We start from the raw sequence: 17,762 nt of genomic DNA, 5'->3' as shown, positions 1-17,762 counted from the left end.
AGAGTATTACTTTAGTCAAGTACATGAAATAGCTCAATCTGACAGATTTGGAAAATTAAAAGTATGAAATCTGTGTTTAAAATTTTATTACAGTTTTAACTGCTCTCACTCAAGTTGTTTGATCTTGTAAATGAGCATTAACTGCAATTTGTGATTTGGGTCACACCAGACCTTTTTCAGATACTGCACTTTGGAAAGCAACTGGTCAGGGAATTGAGGTCTTCCCAGAGGGACTGGAGGAATCTGCAGCATTCTTGGCCTCTACTGATTCATCCTATTCTTCTAAGACTTTGTGTTTGGGTGGTCCTTGAATAGGCAAATGTCTTTCAATCCAATTAATTTATTTTATGTAGATCTATGTAGAGCTAGAGTTTCTTGGAAACTTAGGGTCCCAAGTCATTTGGACTCAAGCCTCTTAGACGTTGTTTGATTTCATGTCCTTAAGTGATCAAAATAACAGCAAGAGAAAGCCACGAAAGGTGAGAAGGCAAAAATGCCTTTGTGTATGGGCTTAAGCAAATTTTATATACATGCACTTTTTTCTTGCTGATCCGTGATGAAACTCTGCCAAATGACTTTTGAAAAGCTCTTTACTTAGTCATTGCAAGTCCTAACAGGGAAAAGTATCATTTTAAACCAGGATTTTACTTGAAATGATAAAAATGAGAGATACTTCTGCAGTATTAGTAATTCAGGTGAAAATGAACATTTGGCAATTGCATTTTGAGACTTAGAGTTATGTCCAAGTTTTGCAAGCCATGAAACATATAATGCTGGGGTTCTCTTTAAGAATAAGAATATAAAATCACAAATATAAAATTAGGTGCATAACCTTGCAAAGGGCTTCTGCAAGAAAGGGGTTTTGACCCTTCAGCTTGATTAACTTTGTGATTAATTCTGCACTGATAATGAGTGACTGCTTTCTTTGTTTTCTGAAAATTATGAAAGAAAAAAGGGGGAGGGGCTAGAGAATGGAAAGAAAATCCTTGTCTAGTTTGCTTCCTAACCATCCCCTCAAGCCAACTGAGTGGTATAGTCCTTTCTCCAGGTCCCAAGGTAAATGATGTCAGAACTGAAATTGCACCTGATTCGACCTCCCCTCCTCCCCCAATTATTCGTTCAACAAATAGTTCCTGAAACAGTCACATCTACTCCCAAGGTGGAATGGACCCTGTCTCGTACTTAGAATAGCCAGCTTTTTGAAATCTCACTTAGGGATCATTCCCATTATCCTAAATGTGCAAAATACTGCTGTTTCTTTCTGTGTTAGCATACATATAACTGGCATTTAACATGCGTTCTTTTTCTGTTCAATTAAGTTACAAGTCAGTCCTCCAGGACGATAACCTTTGATATGCCGAATCTTCCAGCAAATATAGGCTAAGTTATACAAAATGGGCGTGTCTGGATTTTACCAAGAGACCCCCTCGTCCCCAAAGCTTACCAAACACAGACACCCAGCCTCTTTCTTCTTTACCTCGCGCGCGAAAACACCCACTACCCGGGTCGTAGTAGTTCCCTCCCCCTTCCACCACGCCCCATTTTCAGCCCTCAGCCCCCCTTCTTCAGAGTCTCCCCTCCCTTACTCTGTCTCTTTTCTTCCCTCCCCGTGGGCCAGCCGCGCTTGGAGCTGCCCTGCTGCGCGGCGGGGCGACGCGGCGACACCTATAGGATTGCTTCCGGGCACTCCCCAGCCAGAGGGTGGCTGGCCCGGGTCCCGGAGCTCGGCAGGGCCGGCGGCTCCGCGGCGGCGCCGAGGACGCGCGCACCCGCTAGCCCTCCCGCCCGCGCCCTCTTTTTCAACCTCGGTCGCGCCGGGCGCCCAGAGCCTCTCTTTGCCCAGGGCGGTGGCCTTGCCGCGTGCCCCGCCAAGCTCCTCTCTGGTGGCCGCTCCCTCTTTCACTCATCTATGCGTCATGTCGGACACTTGATGGTTTTTTTTTTTCTTTTTCTTTCTTTCTTTCTTTCTTTTTTCCTTCTTTTTTTTTTTTTTTTTTTTTTTTAAATTCCTCCTTCGAGCCCTTTCCACCTTCCACCTCCCCTTCGTTTCCCAGGTTGATTTTTTCCCCCCTCTTCTCTGGGCTTGCCCATGAGTCTCCTCGGGAGCTACCGGAAAAAGACCAGCAACGATGGTTACGAATCCTTGCAGCTGGTGGACAGTAACCGGGACTTAAGTGCGGGAAGCGGCGCGGGTGGCGGCAAGCAGAGAGTGAACGCCGGGGCGGCGGCGCGGAGTCCCGCCCAGCAGCCTCAGGAACGCGCCAGCACCATGGACAGCTCAGGTAGCGCTGGCGGCGGGGTGCGCCCCGCTGAACTCCACTGGGTCCTCCAAGAGGCGGCCCACTCCGCTAGCCCGAGGCTCCCACCTCAGCCTTGGCCTGGGAGGGGCCGGGATGGAGCGAAGGCATCTAATACCACCAGCGTGTCGCGTCTCTAATTTCTCTAGTTCCTGGAGCTAGGAAACGTTAGATCTGTCTTGAGGCCCAGTGACTGTAGCGAGCGCCTCTTAATCTCGCTAGGCTGCTGAATACACCAGCTGGAGGCGGGGAGAGGAGGGGAAAGGGGAGGGAAGGGGTGGAGGCGAGAAGGGAGAGGGTGGCGCGAGGAGCCACTGGGAAGGAGGGCAGGGAGAGCAGCTGCCTTCACTACCCAGCTGGATGAGGGGGAGAGGTGAAGGAGCAAGTGCGTTGAATGTTTTTGCAGCCTGCAGACGGTATTTATTCCAATTATTATTCTCGTAATGCTGATGTCATTTGCAATTCTGCAAAGCTGTGCCTCTTCTCAATTTGGCTGTCTGCTAGGGTTAATGCTGTTACCTTTCTTGAGCAATTTTTACCTTGAGCAAATTTTTATCTAGAGATCTTTTACACAGCTTTAGGCTTTGTACGATGAAATTTATTTCATCGGCTATTGACTTTGATCTTATCTTTTTTGCATTGAGTGTACTAATATATCATAAACTTTACATGTAAGGAAAATGAAAATGCCTCTAAACTTTGTATCTGGGCTTGCAACCTTCGTTTATAAAGCATTTTGACAAGTTGGATTTCTCTCTGTTGGAAATGCTCTTTTAGTGATTTCCATAGCAAAACTGTCATTTAATATACGTATGTTGGACCAGGGGTATTATTATAGCTGTTTGCTCACCTTTTCAAGGAACCAGGATCAGAGGATTGTTTACATAGAGATAATTTATAATTGAAGTGCTCAGTGTTTTGTTCTACACAGGTAACTTTAATATATTGGACAACTGAGGAATCCAGAGGAAAGATTCATGTTGGGTTTTTTGGGAAGTAATGAAAAGAAACTGAATTTAATTCCTGCACTTTGGAAGTAAATGCTTGTTTCTTTTAATCGTGTAATGGCTCTCCCTGGACTACCATTTTCTATTTTCCTCATCCCATAGGTGGGATAAAATATTGTTTACAGATGTTCAAGTGTCCTGGCCTGAAAACATATTTTACCCATACAAGCTCTTACTGAAGTTAAATAAGGTGTTGGTGCAGTGTTTTCTCAGGACCATTTTAAATTAAAGCTAAAGTTACCCGAAGGGACTAATGGTTCTAACAGCTTTGGTGTTGATGTTGTACATGGGTATTTGATTTATGATTTTCAAATCTTTGATAAAGTCCAGAGCATCTTTTGCCTGGATGTGATCTCTTTTAAATCTTAAAAAAAGATTCATGCATTCCAAATGATGCCACCATAATCCTTTCTGGAACATAGTGGACAAGTACACGCATGACTGAAATGGAATGAACAGTTTTCAAATGAGTGAGGGAGAGCCCCACTTCTGGAAAATGAAAGAAATATGAAATTTTGTGTAGTTTTCACTTTCCATAGGGATTTTTGTTTTAAGAATTGGAATTTGTTTTTAAAGTTTGTTACATCCTAGAATAAATTTAACACCTATTTCCTGAGTCTGTTATATGCCAGGTACTGTGCTGAGGACACTTCTGCCTTTAGGGGGCTCATATAATAGTAGTAGTAACTCAAACACACAGCAGCCTGTATAGTAAGTTCTGGATTTTTGAGGATTGTCTTTTTTACCAAATCACTTTTTCAATAGGTTTAGAGAATAAAAATGAATTGATAAACTTTTATGATGGGAAAACATTTTATTAAGAATATTGTTATCTCTAAAGCACTTTGCTAGGAGTTGATTCTTCAATTTGATCAAACTAGCCTTGTATGAAGAGGTTGCAGGGATTCCTCCCTTTCCCCACTCCTCTTTCTGCTTAGGGGAATGTTGTGGCTGCCTTAGGGCAGTACTATTTATCTTCTGACTATTTTGATGCATAATTGCAATCGAGCGAAGTCTGGGAGGATGCTCTTTGTTTGGTTTGGATGAACGATTGGGTCCTGAGAGTGGGGTTTCTTTTAGTGGGTAGCAAGTTTCATTGACTAGTGCAACTATATCTATCTTGTCTAATTATAGTTCTTTCTATTCAGATCCTCAAAGAGTGGCCTTGTGCAGTGTAAATGTATCCATTTGTTTAAGACATTTAATTAAACTCATGGATCATTTCTAAAGCAGCAGTGATCTACTCATTTATTCAACTCATTGTACTGTGACATGCTAGATAGAATAGGTGGTTCATGGGGCTTTTGGTCTAATAGAAATGTTTATGAGTAGAAAAAGTATGTCTAGAGGATTTAAAAATAAATCTAGAGGACTTAAAGCTTAGTTTTAATAATACCCTATGTTTGTATAACTATTTATAATAGGTAGAACATTTTATCTTTATCTTTCTATCTATCCATCTATTTATATCCAAGTTAGTTGGCATATAGTGTAAAGATAGTTTCCGGAGTAGAATTTAGTGATTCATCACTTACATATAACACCCAGTGCTCATCCCAACAAATGCCTTCCTTAATGGCCGTCACCCATTTAGCACAATCCTCCACCCAGCACCCCTCCAGCAACCCTCAGTTTGTTTTCTGTATTTAAGAGTTTCTTATGGTTTGCCTTTCTCTCTGTTTTAACCTTATTTTTCCTTCCCTTCTCCTGTGTTCATCTGTTTTGTTTCTTTTTTTAAAATTTATTTGAAGTTTATTTATTTTTGAGAGAGAGAGTGTGAGCACATGACGGAGTGGAGGCAGAGAGAGAGGAGAGAGAGAATCCCAAGAAGGCTCTGTGTAGAGCCTGACATGGGGCTTGAACGCACAAACTATAAGATCATGACCCAAGCTGAAATCAAGAGTCTGACACTTAACTGACTGATCCACCCAGGTGCCCCATGTTTCTTAAATTTCACATATGAGTGAAATAATATATTTGTCTTTCTCTGCCTGACTTATTTCGCTTAGCATAATACATTCTAGTTCCATCCACATTGTTGCAAATGGCAAAATTTCATTATTTTTGACCACCGAGTAGTATTCCATATATATATTCACACACACACACACACACACACACACACACACACACACACACACACCACATCTTCCTTATCCATTCATCAGTTGATGCACATTTGGGCTCTTTCCATACTTTGGCCATTGTCGATAGTGCTGCTATAAACGTTGAAGTGCATGTGCCCCTTTGAATCAGCATTTTTGTATCTTTTGGATAAATACCTAGTAGTGCAATTACTGGGTTGTAGGGCAGCTCTATTTTTAATTTTTTGAGGAACTTCCATGCTGCTCTCCAGAATGGGTGCACCAGTTTGCATTCTCACCAACACTGCAAAAGTGTCCCCCTTTCTCCACATCCTTGCCAACATCTCTTGTTGCTGAGTTGTTAATTTCAGCCATTTTGACAGGTGTGGGGTGGTATCTCATGGTGGTTTTGACCTGTATTTCCCTGATAATGAGTGACATCAAACATCTTTTCATGTGTCTGTTAGCCATCTGGATGTCTTCTTTAGAAAAGGTCTGTTCATGTCTTTTGCCCATTTCTTCACTGGATTGTTTTTTGGGTGTCGACGAGTTGGATAAGTTCTTTACAGATTTTGGATACTAACCCTTTATCTGATATGTCATTTGCAGGTGTCATCTCCCATTCTGTTGATTGCCTGTTAGTTTTATTGATTGTTTCCTTCTCTGTGTGGAAGCTTTTTATCTTGATGAGATCCCAGTAGTTCATTTTGGACACTTATCTTATTTCATTTCCCCAGAAATCTATTAGGTAGGGTAAGTGGCATATGTCTAGTCTTAGAGATTTGATATCAAACATCTGCACTATTGTTACTAGCTGTAGAACCTAGAAAAATTTTAAGCCTCTTCCCCATTTATAAAAGAATCATAATAGTTGTTCTTAAAATAGAGCTTTTAGTTTGAGGCTTAAAACAACATTAGGATACATTTGCAGTTTTTCTTTGTGTTGCTGTCAGTGTCTTTCCAATTAGATGAGGAAGCTTATTCTTAGAGATGGTAGGAGACTTGTTCAAGGTAAAATAGCTACTTAGTTGACAGCAAGATTCAGGTTTTCTGACTCTGAGCTCTAAGTTTTTCTCCATTGAACGGAACTGTTTTCCTGTGTAGGTAATAATATCAACTAATTATTGAGATGGAAACAATATTATCTCCTTGGATTTCCCCTCTGTTTTTAAATGAAAGAGTGACAGATGTTCACAGAAGTATAATGACTTTCTAAGTCAACAGACTCTCAAGTGGTAGATTCCAGAGCAGCCCCTAAGCCAGAACTGTTTCTAGAGCTGTCTGCCTGCCCTGGCTCACTTTCTCTTCATTTGAATTATTCTTTAGAAAAGATTGTCATTCAAAGGTCATCCTCTCATTTCCCAGATGGCACTGCAGCTTTCCCAGTTCATTAGCTCAAAACCCCATATTTCTTTTGTGCGCATTTCACCTACCATGGAAAGCAGAATCCACAAATGTAGAACTCCCAGTCTTGAGTCACTCAATTGTTCCAACATTAGGGTTTACTTACCAAGTTTGTAATGACAAGCCATAAAACAGAAGTCCAATTAAAAACTGTTTCCAGATTTTAATGGGACTTAAGAGTATAAAGATAATGAAGAATGCTAAAATAAAATACTTTCCTGTTTCGTATAAATCTGATTGAAAGCAAAAATTACCTTTAAAAAATCCTATTCTGTAGGATGTAGTGTTTAAACACAGCATCTACATTTTAAATCAGGCTTTCGGGGCACCTGGGTGGCTCAGTCAGTTAAGTGGCCAACTTCAGCTCAGGTCACGATCTTGTGGTCCGTGAGTTCAAGCCCTGCGTCGGGCTCTGGGCTGATGGCTCAGAGCCTGGAGCCTGCTTCCGATTCTGTGCCTCCCTCTCTCTCTGCCCCTCCCCCGTTCATGCTCTGTCTCTCTCTGTCTCAAAAATAAATAAACGTTAAAAAAAATCAGGCTTTAACATTATGAAGTATTTATTTGGATAACTTCATCCTCCGTTGAAATAATATAAGCATATATGTGCTAATATCCCTTTCTTAGGAATACCTGTGCATTTAAGGGTCTTGTAAGGTGAAGGGAAAGTGACTTACTAATTTATTTAATGTGTGGCTAAAGTTTGAATGTTTCTGGATAGCCATTTAAGGATGCATCTGTGTCAAAGTTCAAATTTGCTTGGAGACTGCCAGGTTTCATAGACTTAAAAGGGGAATCTTTTGAATCGAGTTTTAGAAAGATGACCATATAGTCTATGATATGCACCTTTGATGGAGCTATCACTGCCTTTGAGGCTATACGTTTCCACTGTTCTCATCCTTTTATTTAAGCAAAATTGGACTTTTTGCTCTCTAGATACAAAATAAATCCAATCCCTTACCCACATGGCCACCCTTAGAAAATTAGAGAACATATCCTGTTTCTCTTCTTAGTCCAGTTTATTTCTAATCATACATATATATGTATATATATACGTGTATATATGCGTGTGTGTATATGTATGTGTATATATGTATGCATACATACATACATATATACATGCATACATATACATGCATACATACATATACACATATGCATGCATACATACACATATACGTACATACACATATACATATATACATGCATACATACATGCATACATATACATGCATACATATATACACATACATATATATATAAACGTGTGTGTATATATAATTTTTTTAACTTTAGTAAGGTTTTTTAGTCAATTTTTATTATAAAAGTTTTTATTATATAGGTTTTCCATGCCCTTGTTAAAAAAAGAATTAAGGGTTACAGAAAAGAATGCAATGGAAAATATAAAAATAGGGGCACCTGGGTGGGTCAGTTGGTTAAGTGTCCGACTTTGGCTCGGGTCATGATCTTGCAGTTCATGGGTTTGAGCCCTGCATCAGGCTCTGTGCTGACAGCTCAGAGCCTGGAGCCTGCTTCAGATTCTCTGTTTCTCTCTCTCTCTGTTCCTTCCCCACTCGTGCTCTGTCTGTCTCTGTCTCTCAAAAAAATAAACGTTAAAAAAATTAAAAAAAATAAAAATAAATGTCCATAGGATTGCAAATGAAGAATTTAGTGGTGAATGTTTCTGTTTGCTTCTTTCTCTGCAGTAAGGAGAAATAGGGGTGTCTGAGGTAACTGAAATGAATATAGTTGTTTTTCACTTTGAATCTTATAAATAAGATATCTCTCTTGACTTACATATAACATAAAGAATTTTAAAATGCTAGAAGTAAAGGAAGGCAGGAAAAGAAAAGCAGTATTGACTAAGACTGATTACATCCTTATATGACACCAATATAGAGATTGGAGAACAATATAATTGGTACCACTTTATGACTTCATGGAATAATATCTTGCCAATGAAAATATATCCCCACTGCTCTCAGGACAAAGCCCAGAACTGGACTTTATCTTAACTGGACATCGGAAGCCCATCATGGTACCTCTGCAAGCCAGCCCAGTAGAACTTCTTGTCCTTTCTCCCCTGGTGGGTCCTCCCACCCCCATTTCTATGCTTTCATGTACACTGTTCTCTCAGGTTAGGCAAGCTTCTCCCATAGCCACCTAGATGTCCACTTTTCCAGGTTATTTTCTACTCATTCTTCAGCTCCTTTACCCCTGGAGGCTGCATGGGATGACCATTCTCCCTGCGCCTCCAGCAGCTTGTATGTCCCTGCCATACCTCTCATCACACTGGTTTGTGATATGTTGCTTGGCCTATCTTTCCCTCTAGACTGTAAGTAAAGTTCAGAACAGGGCTGTGTCTTACTCACCTTTGTCTTCTTGTCACTGCGTGGCACTGATAAATACTCGAATGAATAAAAGCATGAACTGATTTTGAATTTTTAAAAAGGGCATTTTTAATGAAATGTACCCATCCAACTCAAAAAATAAGCATACAGCTAGATTTTAGTAGAAATGAGGCCAGACTTAATAGAAATGAAACTGTTGGCAGAAAGCTAGACCAACTCAGTAATGAGCATTTGTCATATGCAAGGACACTAGAGGGGAGAGAAAGATAATTAATACATAGTCCCAGACCCCCAAGAGATTTCTAATGTGGAAATGTAAAGAAATAATAAGCTTACCAAAAGACTGCTTTTTTGACCAAAAAAAATGCATTGTATTATGCCATTCATCATTAAGATAATTTTTTAGCAGAAAAAAACCAAAACTAAATGTGTATAATTTTTTTTAATGAACTAACAATAGATGATTTTTATCTGTAGATTTGTGTGTTTCTTCATCAGTATCACAAGTTTGGAATCTTCACTATTAAAAGGTTTATTATTAAAAATTTTTGGGGTGTCTAGGTGGCTCAGTCAGTAAGTGTCTGACTCTTGGTTTTGGCTCAGGTCATTATCTCACCATCATGAGATGGAGCCTTGTGTCGGGCTCTATGCTGACTGCGGAGCCTGCTTAAGATTCTCTCCCTCCCTTTACTTCTACCCCTCCCCTGCTTACCCTCTCACTTTCTCTCTCAAAGTAAAAATTCTTTGTTTCACCTTTGGTCATCTGCAGTTGTAGGTAAGCATTATGGTAACCTTTTATAACCTGTACTCACCATTTTGAACTCTTTTTGGAAAGAGTCTATAATTTTGAGGTGAATTAAAGAATCCTGGGGTTTCTTTTTTTATGTTTATTTTATTTTTGAGAGAGAGCACAAGGGACAGAGAGAAAGGGAGACAGAGCCCAATGCAGGACTTGAACTCACAAACCCACGAGCTGTGAGATCATGACCTGAGCTAAAGTCAGATGCTTAACCGACTGAGGCACCCAGGCGTGCAAGAATCCTGGAGTTTAAATTGTACATTTCCTTATTGGCTCAGGAGAAAACTAAATTATAGTTATTGTATACTAAACAACATCTCTTGAAATTACTTAGAAGCTTTTGACAGAGCAGTTCAATGTCTGAATAATAAGTTCTTCATGGTCCAAGGAATTAGGAAATTTCATGACATGTGCCAAGAGATCTGGCAATTTCTACTTCGTTTATTGGCTTTACTTGACATCTACAGGCCATAGCCTAGTCCAAAATAGCTTTTTATTTCAGTAATACATCAAAGCATAATTTAAAAAGGTACTAAGGATAAAAAATTAAAATTCAGCTGTGTGTGATGTTAACAATGCAAATAACCCCACAAGGAAGCAATCAGATGATTCAGTGCTTGCTACGCAGGTTGGGTTTGCACATGCAGAAAATTACTGTTGACATGTTCAAGTGTAGTACTATACCTGGTGGCTGGCGAGTTTGGCACGTGTTACAGCCACTTTCTGATTTTAGAAATGTTATGCTGTAGCCTGGGTGGCTTGGTCAGTTAAGCGTCCGACTCTTGATTGGCTCAGCTCATGATGTCACAGTTTGTGAGTTCTAGCCCCACATTGGGCTCTGCACTGTCAGTGCAGAGCCTGCTTGGGATTCTCTCTCTCTCTTTCCCTCCTCCACTCTCTCTCCCTCTCAAAAATAAATAACTAAATTTAAAAAAAGAAAGACATGTTATACCGTAAAAGAAGTGCATTTCAGAATTGGGTATATTTGGCAAAAGGCAGGGCGAATAAGTGGTATAATAATAGACACATATAGTGCTATGGAGTGCAGAAGAATGATGCTTAATTTCAACCAGTGCGACTAGGGAAGGCCAGAGTAGAAAGTGCTGTTTGAGCGGGAGGTCAGTAGGTAGACAAGGAAAGGAAAATTGATTTGGGCTGAGATTTAGGGCATAGTGGCATATCATACATGCATGGTGTGTTGAAAGAACTACATTTAGGCCTGGAAGCTGGAGCCTATATGGGTTGGAAGAGCTACGGTGGATGGCGTTGGGAATACAGATTGAACCTAGATCAGGGTGAGCCAGCTGAGAAGGTTGGACTTTATTCTGTAGGCAATGGGAGGATCCTGCAGATTTGGGAGAGGGGCTGAGGCAGGGCTGAGTTATCCACAGGCATAGCACCTAGGGATCAGAATAATTTTAAGGCCAAGAAAAATGTTTTAATTTTAATTTCTTTTACAAAGCAGAATAAAATAAATGAGTATAACTGTAGGGAATTAAGGAATTCGTTTTCATACCAGTGCAGTGAGTGGTGCCTGGGTGTCTCAGTTGGCTAAGCATCTCACTTCGGCTCAGGTCATGGTTTCATGGTTTGTGAGTTTGAGCCCTGTGTTGGGGTCTGTGCTGACAGCTCAGAACCTGGAACCTGCTTTGAATTCTGTGCCTCCTTCTCTTTCCGCCCCTCCCCCACCATGTTGTATGTCTGTCTCTCTCTCAAAAATAAATGAACATTAATGTATATATTTAAATATATAAACATAAATATATATATTATATATATATAGACACACATATATATATATACACACACACACACACATATAAATATATATATATATATATATATATTTTTTTTTTTTTTTTTTTTTTAAATGGAGGAATGAGCACACGGGGGCAGAAGTGCCTAGGGCCCACAAAGGTCTTGCTGCAGTTCCAGAGAGAAGACTGTAATAAGTGAGCACTGGAGACATTCTGCAGCTGCATAAAAGATGGACCCCATCTGTGGTTCCCAAGTGTGTCCTGCCTGCATTAGATTTTCCTGAGATGCTGGTTGAAAACACAGGTTCCTGGGCCCCAGGGATTTATGATTTAGGGAGGGGGCATACTGACAGAGGGGGTGCATGTACCTGGGGGACAGGGAGAATAAGTAAATGCCCATTAGGTTGATGACCTGAGAAATAATGACAGCCCAGTGAAAAAAAGAAAGAAGTAGGTCTGGAAAGCATTGCACAAAAGAATGGACAGACGGACAGCTAAAAAGTGGAAGTGGAAAATGTGACCAGGGGTTTTCTATGCATCGTGAGCATACTAGAGAGAGGGCTGGATATGCTGTCAGGTTGGCACAAGGTTTCACCAGGCTTTCAGCTTTTTGGTAGGCTGCCCATTAGGCTGTGCAGATCTCCATGGGAGTGCTGTGGAGGAGGTAGGAGGCAGGAGGAGGGCCTGTGTTTGCCTAGCGGAGGAGTAAGGTAATCGGTGGAAATGCTAGAACTGAAATTCTGCGGCACTGGGCTGACTCCAGGCCAGTGGCCGGAGGCCAGGATGGTGTAAAGTAGCCATCCTGCCCTTATGCCCATTCTCAGGGGCAAGCCCCAGGCTCTGGGCCCTTTCTTGGTGATGGAGGCACGGGAAGAAAGCTCAAACACCAGAGAAACTTGCAGGATGATTATTGAAGCAGGAATTCTTGGAAACAGACAAATGCCTGAAAAAAAACAACAACACCCCGACCCCCAGAAATTCTCAAGGACTGCCTTGTGTCAGCCTTTGGTCACTTGAGCATCACAGCAAAAATCAGCAGGCTGACATTTCTCTTTGCTGCTTATTCTCCCTTCGCTGTCTCTCTCTTCTGTGATCCTTCTTCCCAATATTCTCTTCCTTCTGCCTTCTCTTCCTCCTTCTCCTGCATCTTTAGCTTCCTTGCCCCCCTCTCTCTTCTTCCCCTCTCCTATCTGCATGTCCTCCCCTTTTCCCCAGTAAGTGAGTCATCATATTGGGGAGACTTGGAACCCCATGCTGTAGGAAGGTGTGTGGATGACTGTAGTTCGGGGGGTATTTGTGTGGGGGTGTACATGTGTGACTTAGATCCCAGGCTGCTTGCTGCTTGTGATCCAATGAGTGTGAACACTGGTGTCACTTTCCAAATTGGGTAATTGCATCTGACCTACCTAAAATTTCACTTGCTGTTTCAATTAGCCAAGTGTTCTGCACTGTGACTTGGTGATGAGAGGTTTCATAAGCCTCCGTCCCAGAGGTAGCTGCATTTCATTCAGATGAAGGAAAGAATTTTACTTACTAATTTGCAGCTAGGGAGTGCAAGATAATAACACACTATTTCCCCCTCCCTGTCTCTCCTACCTCACCCCTGCAGGAAAGCAGATCTTTCTCTTCCCTTCCCCTATTGCTAAAACCTAGATAAATGGCTGTATTTTCAACCCTTTCAAGTCCAAATTTGTGGATGCTATTGAACAGTGGGGATATTAGGGAACCATGAGTTAGAAACCCTAGATGTAAGGTCTGGCTTTGTCATTTATAAGCCAGACGTTGTTGTCATTTATACCTGTGACGTTGGGCAGGTAATTCAAATGAGAAAAATCAGACTGACCCTGCCAGTTTCATAGGCAAGGGGGAAATGTGGGAATGTGGAGGAAAACACTTTGTGGTGGGTAATTCTGCATTCATTCATTTCATAAATGTTTCCTGACCGCCTGTTATATGCCAGCACTGTTGTAGCCATGGGGATACAGTGGAGGATGAGACAGATAAGACTTCGGTGCTTATGAGCTTATATTGTAGAGCACAAGACATACCATAAACCAGTAACCCAAGATAAAGGATTATAAGGTATGCTAAATGCCACGGAGGGGCTAGAGTGAGGGAGAGAAGAACTCAAGGTGGTGGTGGGGAGGAGGGAAGCCTAATTTACAGAGCACGATCCAGTAAGGCCTTTCTGAGGAGGTAGTATTTGAGGTGACATCTGAAGAAATAGACACAAACAGGAAAAAGAGACAGAGTGAGAGAGAGAGAGAGAGAGAGAGAGAGAGAGAGAGAGTGAGAGAGCGAGAGCTGTATGTAGAGCATTTCAAGTACTAGGTTCCCTGGAAGAGGGGCCAAGGTCTGCAAAAGGATATGTGACTGTTAAAACCAGCACTTAGTGAGCTGGGAGGGAAGGGGGACAAGTGAAGTGTGAGTTGTATTTGTAAGAGACCATTTTGTCTGCTTGCATCAGGAAAGGATTTGAGGTTCCTTCATAGCTTCATAGGTATTCGAGACTGTAGACAGGATTTATATACCAGAGATGATATCAGTGACTATTACTGTTCAACATTAATGGCCAACTTTTTAAAATTCAAATGAACTAATGTTCTCATAGCATCTTAGTGTTGACAACATGTTTTTCTATACTCTATCCTACTTAGTTCTTAGAATGTTGAATGTCCCAGTGAAATCGGTGGCATTAACAAGATTTTAGAGATGGGAAGCTCTGTAGAGGTCAGTGAGCTGATGTGCATCTAAACCAGCAGCAGGCTTCAGGTCTTCTAACATACTGAAGAGTGACACATTTGCAGAGGGAGAGAGTTGAGGTCTTGGGCACCCTGTGGTGCCAAGATCTATCAGCTACTTTAAATGGAGACAAGTTGGAGGAATATAACAGTAAAAACTGGATTTTAACTGCTAAGAAAACTGGCTTAGGTTGCCTTGAAATGGATAGCAGTGGGGCACCTGGGTGGCTCCATTGGTTAAGCATCTGACTTTGGCTCAGGTCATGATCCCACCGTTCGTGAGTTGGAGCCCTGCATCAGGCTCTGCACTGGTAGTGTGGAGCCTGCTTGGGATTCTTTCTCTCCCTCTCTCTTTGCCCCTTCCCCACTTGCACATGCTTTCTCTCTCTCTCTCAAAATAAATAAATGAACTTAAAAAAAGAGAAATGTGTAGCAGCATTTCACTTTAATTATTGGTCTTAAAATCCAGCCACTAAATCCCCTAATGGGGTAGGAGCCTGGCTTTGTCTCTCAGTGTGCCAGGAGAAAACTGTCTCCATTATGCCTCATTGGCACACAGAGCCTGGGAGGCTTTCACACACTGTCTTGTTTTGTGATCATTTGCTGTTGTAACAGAGGACAGTTCTATTTCATATGTTGCTTTGTTTTCAGTCCATTGCATGAGAGCTGGGCTTCTTGTCTCTTAAAAAGCAAAACCAAACCCAAACAAAAGCTCTATTTTTGTTTACAGCAAGATACATATTTATGAAGAAAAATTATAAAACAATTTAGTAAGTCGTATAAAAATGAAAATAAAAGTTCATTTCCTTCCTTCCCACCTTTTAGTTTTACTCTCCAGGTATAATTAATATTAATGGTTTCTTCTATGTACTTACAGAACTTTCTATGCATTTTAAGCTTATACACAACCACATAGACACATGCAGATTCCTGCACACTGACACATGTTTGCATGCACATTCATGCATAATAAATACCTGTATATTCTTGAACCCTTCTATACATGCTATTATAGAACTCGATGTTTACTTAACACTGTATTGGATAACTTCGTGCAATAGTATCTAGGGATATACCTCATTTTCTCTAATGACTGCTTTGAATCCACTGTCCCAATTCTATTGGTGGGAAGCAAATATCTTTTGAGTATGTATTTATGTATATGGTATATGTGGTACACCCATGGGATAAATTCTTAGAGGTGGAGCTGCTAAGAAAAAGAGCACACACACACATCACATTATGATAGATCTTGCCAGGTTACTGTCTGAAGAGCTTTGTACTAACTTAAAATTCTACTAACTTAAATTTCTACTAAAAGTATATACAACTGCTTGTTTTCCCAGAACCTTGTTAAAACCGAATGTTGTCATGAAACTTCTTAATCATTGGCAGTCTCATAAGTGAGAAATTGTGGTAATGGTTCATTGAAACTGGCATTACATTTTGATACTTCCTTGAGTTATTTTTGTCATTGGAATTGGGTTTTAATTACTTTTTATTACATAGGTAATACATATTTATGGTGAAACAATTTGGAAAATGCAGAAGAGCACCAAGGAAAAAATAACTGGTAAGCTTGTTTTCTGTAGGTGACCACTATTGACATTTTGAAATATGTCCTTTTGTCTCTTATCTGTGCAAAAAGTATAAATGAAGCAATGGTGTTACCTTCTTTGTTCTTCACTGACTGTGGCTACTTGTTTTCTGGTGAAATATTGCAATACAGCACTGGGTTTGGAGCTAGTGCTTGTTCAGACTCAAGATTTGACATCACTGATGAGCTTTGTGACCTTGGGCAAGGCATTTTACTCCTCTGAGCCCCTCTGCAAAACAGATAATGTCTTTCTTATCAGATTGGTAGGAAAATCAGATGGGGTAAGGAGTAGAAAAGTACCTAGTGTATTCCCTGCCCTATAGTAGATGCTTCATAAATGTTGGCTGTGTTGAGATGTTGGTGTGAAGTAAGAAAGTAAGACCATGTTGGCAGTATTTTATTATCCTGGGGTTTCTCCAAGGTAGATCATGTTTCTGTCTTCATTCTACAGGTTCTGAGCATTTTCCTCATTATATTCATATTGGGGTTGTTTATAAGCTTTGAGTCAATTTGTGGTCACCATATAGTCCTCATAAATGTGTAGCGTATTTCTTACTACAACTCTTGGTTGAGGCAGTTCGCAGGCTTGATACATGATGGGGTGCTCAGAATAGCCCAGTTTAAGGAGAATTTCTTTGTTGGTTGGGGGGGGGGTAAGGATGAAATGAGGAACTTTCTAAGGATGAAAGGAAATTACCACTTATGTTCTAAGTATAACTAGGCGTTGCTTATTTTTATCTTTATTTTTTCTCCCCAGTGTTTCCACAAAAGCTAATTCATGTAAAGACATGGTTCCCAGTGAGAGGCTAGTTTATACCTCCCCCAACATGGGACATTTGGCAATGCCTAGAGACACTTTTAGTTGTCACACTTGCAGGGGTGGGTGATGGGTTGTTACTGGCATCTAGTGGGTAGAGAGGCTGCTAAACATCATACAATGCACAGGACAGCTCCCCACAGCAAAAAATTGTCTGGCTCAAAATGCCAATAGTGCAATGACTGAGAAACCCTCATACAAAAGAAATGAATATATTGATTATGAGTTGAAGATGGTGAACTTGGTGAAGTATGTGTCCATGGACCCATCAGGTACTGTTCAGCACTGCATATTAAACTGTATCTAGAAGGAATTCTTCCTGGCTTCAGGGAGATCCTTCACTTTTCAGAGAGATGGTGTGGAAAAGGTCTAAGCTGTGAAATAGTTCTTTGCCTAGGGCTATTCCCTAAAAACCCCTGAAGTCCTAGAGAGTTCAAGTTCCTGTCTCAGTTTTTTCAGAATCCAAGATACAGTTCCTTTGTTCATTCAAGCATTTATTCATTCAGAAGACACTATTAAAGTAACTATTAGCCCTAGTGTGCTCTGAGATAAAAAGAAAAAGAAACAAAAGCCATAGTATCTCCCCTAAAGGAGCTTAGAAGACATTATTGTGTTTAAGAACTCAGATCTGGATCTGTGATTCCTAGGTTCCTGCCTCTGCCATCTGTAATCTACGTGATTTGAGTCCTCATTTTAGGATGAGGTTAAGAATATCTACTTCATTTTATTGTTGTGATGATTAAAATGTTGATAAACTGGGTATTTTTTTCCTCAAATTTTTATTTAAATTCTGGTTAGTTAACATACAGTGCAGTACTGGTTTCAGGAGTAGAATTCAGTGATTCATCAATTACATACAGCACCTAGTGCTCATTACAACACGTGCCCTCCTTGGTACCCATCACCCATCT

General features: G+C 40.7%; 1 protein-coding gene across 4 annotated transcripts in view; it reads left to right on the top strand.

Annotated features, from left to right (window-relative positions):
* Nucleotides 1–17,762, top strand: part of DNAJC6 (DnaJ heat shock protein family (Hsp40) member C6) — a 148,740-nt gene that overhangs the window by 46,530 nt on the left and 84,448 nt on the right. For 2 of the 4 annotated variants that reach the window (XM_047084988.1, XM_047084987.1), the window contains exon 1: nt 2,026–2,282. The exons of 1 other annotated variant lie outside the window; for it this stretch is intronic. In XM_047084988.1, coding sequence (XP_046940944.1) covers nt 2,090–2,282 — 193 coding nt within the window. In that variant the 5' untranslated portion in view covers nt 2,026–2,089. Of the gene's footprint in view, nt 1–2,025; nt 2,283–15,951; nt 16,011–17,762 lie in introns of those variants that run through there. One more of the 4 variants, XM_047084989.1, reaches the window with a different exon arrangement.

Source organism: Lynx rufus, unplaced genomic scaffold (genome assembly GCF_022079265.1).
Source record: "Lynx rufus isolate CCGP_SWC_20201006 ecotype Redwood Valley unplaced genomic scaffold, mLynRuf1.p SCAF_2, whole genome shotgun sequence".
NCBI lineage: Eukaryota > Metazoa > Chordata > Mammalia > Carnivora > Felidae > Lynx > Lynx rufus.
The sequence above is the reverse complement of the archived record's forward strand: the minus strand, read 5'-3'. Positions and strand labels throughout refer to the sequence as shown.